Below are 7,340 nucleotides of genomic sequence, written 5' to 3' on the forward strand. Positions count from 1 at the left end.
ATAAGGGTTAGTGTTACTAATAAGCAATAATTCTGAGGTTATTGAGGGAAGACTCTTAGTTAACCCTTGTGTGGTGTTCGGGTCTGTGGGACCCGTTTTCATTTTTTATTAAAAGAAAAATGATACAATTCATTAATTTTTCAAACTGAGACTCACTGACTTTGGCTCATTTTCTGTGAAGAACAAATATCAGAATACATTTTTAATGACCACACACCATACACCCCCCCCCTACACATTTCTATTACATATAAGATGTCCGGGTCCACTGGGCTAACAGAAGTGTGGAAATTGATGTTCTGTGTACCACACACACACACACACACACACACACACACACACACACACACACACACACACACACACACACACACACACACACACACACACAGCAGGCCTAGACGGGAGGAGGACAGAGTGTAGGTACACAGAACATCAGAGGGTCAAATGTGCGAGAAAATGAGAGCAGACAGTGTTGACAAACAATGTTGCAACCTTGTGTGGGAACCACACGTGCAGAAACACAAAAGAATAATCCCCGTGGGATGCGGAAACTGGCAGAGAAATTTTCCGTGCAACGTTCATATTGTTGTTACTCAGCCAGCGTTTGTGGGTCTGATGGACCCGTTGCATTTTGTGGCTTTTAAACCCACAAACGCTGGCTGAGTAACAACAATATGAACATTACACAAGGGTTAATGGCTTACTGGTTGTATAATAAGGCCATGCAGAATAAGGCATTAATAAGTACTTAATAATGACTAATTAAAGGCCTACTGAAATGAATTTTTTTTATTTAAACGGGGATAGCAGATCTATTCTATGTGTCATACTTGATCATTTCGCGATATTGCCATATTTTTGCTGAAAGGATTTAGTATAGAACGACGATAAAGATTGCAACTTTTGGTATCTGATAAAAAAAAAGGCTTGCCCCTACCGGAAGTAGCGTGACGTAGTCAGTTGAACATATACGCAAAGTTCCCTATTGTTTACAATGATGGCCGCATGAAGTGAGAGAGATTCGGACCGAGAAAGCGACAATTTCCCCATTAATTTGAGCGAGGATGAAAGATTTGTGGATGAGTAAAGTGCAAGTGAAGGACTAGTGGGGAGTTGAAGCTATTCAGATAGGGAATATGCTGTGAGAGCCGGGGGTGACCTGATATTCAGCTGGGAATGACTACAACAGTAAATAAACACAAGACATATATATACTCTATTAGCCACAACACAACCAGGCTTATATTTAATATGCCACAAATTAAGCCTGCATAAAAACACCTGCGTGTTTGTTACGCTAGCTCCTAGCTCCTCTGCTAGCTCCTAGCTCCATAGAACACGCCAATACAATTCAAACACCTGATCAACACACACAATCACTCAGCCCAAAAGACCGTTCACCTAACCCAAGGTTCATAAAGCTTGTATATTTTTAAAAAGTTACGTACGTGACGCGCACGTACGGTACGGTACGTGTTATGCTAGCTCCTATGCTAGCTCCTAGCTCCATAGAACACGCCAATACAATTCAAACACCTGATCAACACACACAATCACTCAGCCCAAAAGACCGTTCACCTAACCCAAGGTTCATAAAGCTTATATATTTTAAAAAAGTTACGTACATACGCAAAAAAAAGTTTTGCACATACGGTCAAGCGATCAAATGTTTAGAAGCCAAAGCTGCATACTCACAGTAGCACGTCTGCGTCTTTGTCATCCAAATCAAAGTAATCCTGGTAAGAGTCTGTGTTGTCCCAGTTCTCTACAGGCGTCTGTGTATCGAAGTCAAAAGTCCTCCTGGTTAGAGTCTCTGTTATCCGAGTTCTTCCATCTTGACTGCATCTTTCGGGAATGTAAACAAAGAAGCGCCGGCTGTGTACTGTTGTGGCTGACTACGTTCGAAAAATACGTCCATTTCGCACCGACAACTTTCTTCTTTGCTTGCTCAGCTTCCTTTTCCATAATGCAATGAACATGATTGAAACAGATTCACGAACACAGATGTCCAGAATACTGTGGAATTATGAAATGAAAACAGAGCTTTTTCGTATTGGCTTCAATGTGGAAGGCATACCCGTGTTCGCCGGTCTACGTCACGCGCATACGTCATCCTCAGAGGCGTTTCGAACCGGAAGTTTAGCGGCAAATTTAAAATGTCACTTTATAAGTTAACCCGGCCGTATTGGCATGTGTTATAATGTTAAGATTTCATCATTGATGTATAAACTATCAGACTGCGTGGTCGGTAGTAGTGGGTTTCAGTAGGCCTTTAAGAGCCAATATGTTACTAATTTGCATGTTAACAAGCAACTAATTAATGGTGAATATGTGTTCCCCATACTAAAGTGTTACCATAATAATAATAACCACTTTACTTTCAGGAGGCCTTCGCACTATCTACCCCCTTAAAATATTATTTATCCTTTATTATAAGCTGTCAGTTATGTTTAGGGAAGATTTCTGTTCTATCCCTGAATATATGACTCACCCAGCATTCTTCTCTCCAACAGTATGAAGAACCAGATTTGTGTCCAGTGAACACAAACAAACCAACTGGACTGATGTCAGACAAGCTGCGGTCAGCTTGCCCTGCTTTTTTTCTCTCTGCTCTCCGAGCTATTTTTTTATTTATTTTTTAAAAAAATTTTCTGTCCTTCACCATCATGATTGGCCTGACCTGGCCTACAAAAGGAAGGAAAGTCTTTTTTTTGTTGTCTTTCTTACTGTAGCACTGCATGAACTAAGAGAGAGCACTACACAGTACAAAGCATTGGGACAATTACCTTTGCCTGGCTGGCCACTTCAATTGACCTTTGACATGCCACGGCACTTATATATTCCTTTTCCCCCCAATTAAACCAAATTAAATAGGTATTGAATGAATGGCAATGCCATTTTATTTTGATGTCCTGTCTGCATTACAAAGGGCATGCTGTCGGTGCACCTATGACTTGAAAATAAACACTTTATGTTTGCAGGGGTGTCCAAACTTTTTTCACTGAAAAATGAAAGCATGGGAGGCCTTTTTTTTTTTTTTTTTTTTTTTTTTTTTTTTTTTTTCAAAACCAATACAAGATTTATTGTGACCATTAGGGCTCTCCTCAATGTTGGCAAAGGTCCCGGGGATCCAAAAGGGTCATTAAAGTGTTAAAAAACAAGTCATGCATTATTGGAGCCTTAAATAGGTAAATAATTCATAACAATTTTGCTTATGATTCTTTTTTTTTCTTTTTTTTTAAACTATGTCAGTTTAAAAAAAAATCTGACTAAATGTCTCTCGGATCCAAAAGACCCCCACCCATAAAAAAATTAAAAATAAGTCATATGTCAATACCGTATTTTTCGGACTATAAGTCACAGTTTTTTTTCATAGTGCGACTTATACTCAGGATTTATGTGTGAAATTATTAACACATTACCGTAAAATATCAAATAATATTATTTAGCTCATTCACGTAAGAGACTAAACGTATAAGATTTCATGGGATTTAGCGATTAGGTGTGACAGATTGTTTGGTAAACGTATAGCATGTTCTATATGTTATAGTTATTTGAATGACTCTTACCATAATATGTTATGTTAACATACCAGGCACGTTCTCAGTTGGTTATTTATGCCTCATATAACCCGAGTGTGTGAATGTGAGTGTGAATGTTGTCTGTCTATCTGTGTTGGCCCTGTGATGAGGTGGCGACTTGTCCAGGGTGTACCCCGCCTACCGCCCGAATGCAGCTGAGATAGGCTCCAGCACCCCCCGCAACCCCAAAAGGGACAAGCGGTAGAAAATGGATGGATGGATAACGTACACTTATTCAGCCTGTTGTTCATTATTCTGTATTTATTTTAAATTGCCTTTCAAATGTCTATTCTTGGTGTTGGGTTTTATCAAATAAATTTCCCCAAAAATGCGACTTATACTCCAGTGCGACTTATATATATTGTTTTCCTTCTTTATTATGCATTTTCGGCCGGTGCGATTATACTCCAAAAAATACGGTATGTTCACTATTTTATTTAAGGACTTAACTGCAATAAGAAACATATGTTTAATGTACACTAAGATTTTTGTTAAAATAAAGCCAATAATGCCATTTGTTTGTGGTCCCCTTTATTTAGAAAAGTATCGAAATCATTTTAGTACCGGTACCAAAATATTGGTATCGTTACAACACTAGGTAGCACAGGGGTCACCAACATTTTTGAAACCAAGAGCTACTTCTTGGGTACTGATTAATGCGAAGGGCTACCATTTTGATACACACTTAAATAAATTGCCAGAAATAGCCAATTTGCTCAATTTACCTTTAACTGTATGTTATTATTAATAATTAATGATATTTATCTTTGTGGAAACACTGATCATCTTAATGATTTCTCACAATAAATATATATAGAAAAAGATAAATATCAATATGCAACACTTTATTTTTATATTTTCTCTAAGTGCACATTTTTCAAATTGAACATTTTCAAATGATCACTATTAAGACAGTCTTGTGAAATAACAATATCCCATTTTAACTAGCTAGCCACTAACATTTTTTAACAAATCATGAATTACTTTGCACCATGTTTTTACAAATAATAACTCATGTAAAATACAAAAGTCAACTCTCAAATTTTTAAATAAATCATGTCACACTTTAAACTAGACACCAAATCTGTTATCTGTTTCTTTGTCAGTTAGTGAAGACCAAGTCTTTAAAATATTTTCTTGGATTTTCAAATTCTATTTGAGTTTTGTCTCTCTTAGATATAAAAATGTCAAGCAAAGCGAGACCAGCTTGCTAGTAAATAAATAAAATGTTAAAAATTGAGGCAGCTCACTGGTAAGTGCTGCTATTTGAGCTATTTTTAGAACAGGCCAGCGGGCTACTCATCTGGTCCTTACGGGCTACCTGGTGCCCGCGGGCACCGCGTTGGTGACCCCTGAGGTAGCATATAGTCAGCCAAAAAACCAATACATTCACAACCGAAATAAAAACAACCACGGTGTGTTGCATTAGCCATCTTTGATCACGTTACAAGTCAAGTGTCCACTCTTGCGGTTCGCAAGTCTTTAAGACACCGTTCACTTCCGTGAAAAAGTTAGCCTCATACCGCCGTATTGGAGATCATAACATTTGATATCTATGGCAAAATCAATGATTGTGTGAGCTTGAAAGAGGTCAGTATGAATATGTATTCAATTTGAGAAGCCACCCCTTAACGGGCCAAAAGAAACCATTCTGTGGCCCGCGGGCCCCACTTTGGGCACCCCAGGGTTAGATATGGGACCATTTGCAGTGGAAACAACAAAAATACATGAAGCACCAAATTGAATGGAACCATACCGCTCAATGGACACAAATATTAGGAAGGTAGAGAGAGAGACAAAAAGTGTGCGGTGAGAGCCAATGCAACCAATGTGCTGCTTTACTGCCTGATAAAATGAGATAGATAAGACGACGTTAAAAAAAGATAAAGGGTTCAGCAATTCCAATATTTTTCCTTACTTATCTCTTGATCATTTGCCTTTGGCAAGAAAGAGCTCGCTGGCGACCGATGATGTTGTTCACCAGGCTGGGGCTTTTGAGATTGCCCTGTGGAGAAATAACGAAAAGTATGAAAATGCTACAGATAACGCAGAGGTGTTATTTTAGCATAGATGACCCCGAGAAAAGGCAAGTTTGACTTAGTGTACCTGCAGTTAGATGACCCTGGGGAACAACTGAATATAAAGCATAACATAAGAAGATAATATAATAAAGCATGAAGAATATAACACCAGACAGTGTTTTTCAACCACTGTGAGATATTGTCTGGTGTGCCGTGGGAAATTATGCAACTTCACCTAATTGGTCCAAAAAATATTTTTTGCAAATCAATAATTTTAATCTGCAAATAATGTGCCGTTGTCTAGTGTCTGTGCCGTATAGAGCTTGGCAGGGTAACCATGTAGTATTCCACTAGGTAGTTAATTGCTTTGTGGAAGTCGGAACGCGTCAAGGATGGTTTGTCGTGATCCCAAAATATGCAGAGACAGCATGCTGGTAAAAAGGTATGTAATGCTTAAAACAAAAATGAACAAAAGGCAAGTCCCGCTAGGAAAAGGCACTGAAGCATAGGGATGGCTATGCAAAACGTCAGTAAAACTGAACTGGCTACAAAGTAAACAAAAACAGAATGCTGGACGACAGCAAAGACTTACAGTGTGTGTCCGTACATGATAGAGATGCGCGGTTTGCGGACACAACCGCGGATAATCCGCGGGTCGGGCGGGTGCATGACGAGATTTTAAATAGATTCGGGCGGGTGGGGGTTGAACCAATTCGGAAATATATATACATAGTTAAATGTTGTTACCCACATACGAAAAACGAGCAGCATTCTTTGAAACAGGCAATTATTCATCAGGCACTGTTGCAGCTGTCACGCCAAATTTCTTCCCCCTACAAACCCCTTCCCCCCCATTTACTTCCGGGGCTGCGTCCAATAAAGTCACAAAGTTGCCGGGGGTCCTTAACCCGCACGCGACTGTCCTGTTTCGCGCCTGTACAAAAAAAAAACAATAATCGATTTGTTCAGATTCCAGCAGCTGTCAAAGACGAAGTATCCTTCCAGCGACGGGCAGTCAAAGCCGAAGTGCTATCGATCGCTGTCAATGACGTAAGAGGAAACATGACCACGGAAGTAAATGGGGGGGGGGGGAAGAAATTTGGTGTGACACAGCACACCACAACACAACACAACAGCAGAAGAAGAAAAAAATAAAAAGATGGCAACGCCGGCAGCAAACGTGGTACGCGACAAACTAAAAAAGGGAATACTAAAGACCAGGGGAAAAAAATAACAATAATAGTCAACACTTTCTTAATGGAAATGACAATAATATTATAATAATGATAAATAATATTATCACGCATTAAAGGCCTACTGAAAGCCACTACTACCGACCACGCAGTCTGATAGTTTATATATCAATGATGAAATCTTAACATTGCAACACATGCCAATACGGCCGGGTTAACTTATAAAGTGCAATTTTAAATTTCCCGCCACACTTCCGGTTCAAAACGCCTCTGGAGGATGACGTATGCGCGTGACGTCATGAGGTCCACGGAAGTGTTTGGACCCTTTTGGACACAATACAAACAGCTCTGTTTTCTTCGACAAAATTCCACAGTATTCTGGACATCTGTGTTGGTGAATCTTTTGCAATTTGTTTAATGAACAATGGAGGCTGCAAAGAAGAACGTTGTAGGTGGGATCGGTGTATTAGCGGCTGGCTGTAGCAACACAAAAAGGAGGACTTTGTTGGATAGAAGACGCGCTAGCGGCGAACTCACCTTGA

The 7,340-nt window shown here is 39.5% G+C and overlaps 1 protein-coding gene across 1 annotated transcript in view; it reads left to right on the top strand.

The window, feature by feature from the left end:
• zmat4a (zinc finger, matrin-type 4a) overlaps positions 1–2,940 on the top strand; it is a 76,198-nt gene extending 73,258 nt beyond the window's left edge. Inside the window, exon 7 of the mRNA XM_062049661.1 lies at positions 2,517–2,940. Within this exon, the coding sequence (XP_061905645.1) occupies positions 2,517–2,544 (28 nt within the window). The 3' untranslated portion in view covers positions 2,545–2,940. The remainder of the gene's footprint in view (positions 1–2,516) is intronic.
• The last annotated feature ends 4,400 nt before the right edge of the window (positions 2,941–7,340 follow it).

The sequence above is a fragment of the Entelurus aequoreus genome, linkage group LG06 (assembly GCF_033978785.1).
Source record: "Entelurus aequoreus isolate RoL-2023_Sb linkage group LG06, RoL_Eaeq_v1.1, whole genome shotgun sequence".
Lineage (NCBI taxonomy): Eukaryota > Metazoa > Chordata > Actinopteri > Syngnathiformes > Syngnathidae > Entelurus > Entelurus aequoreus.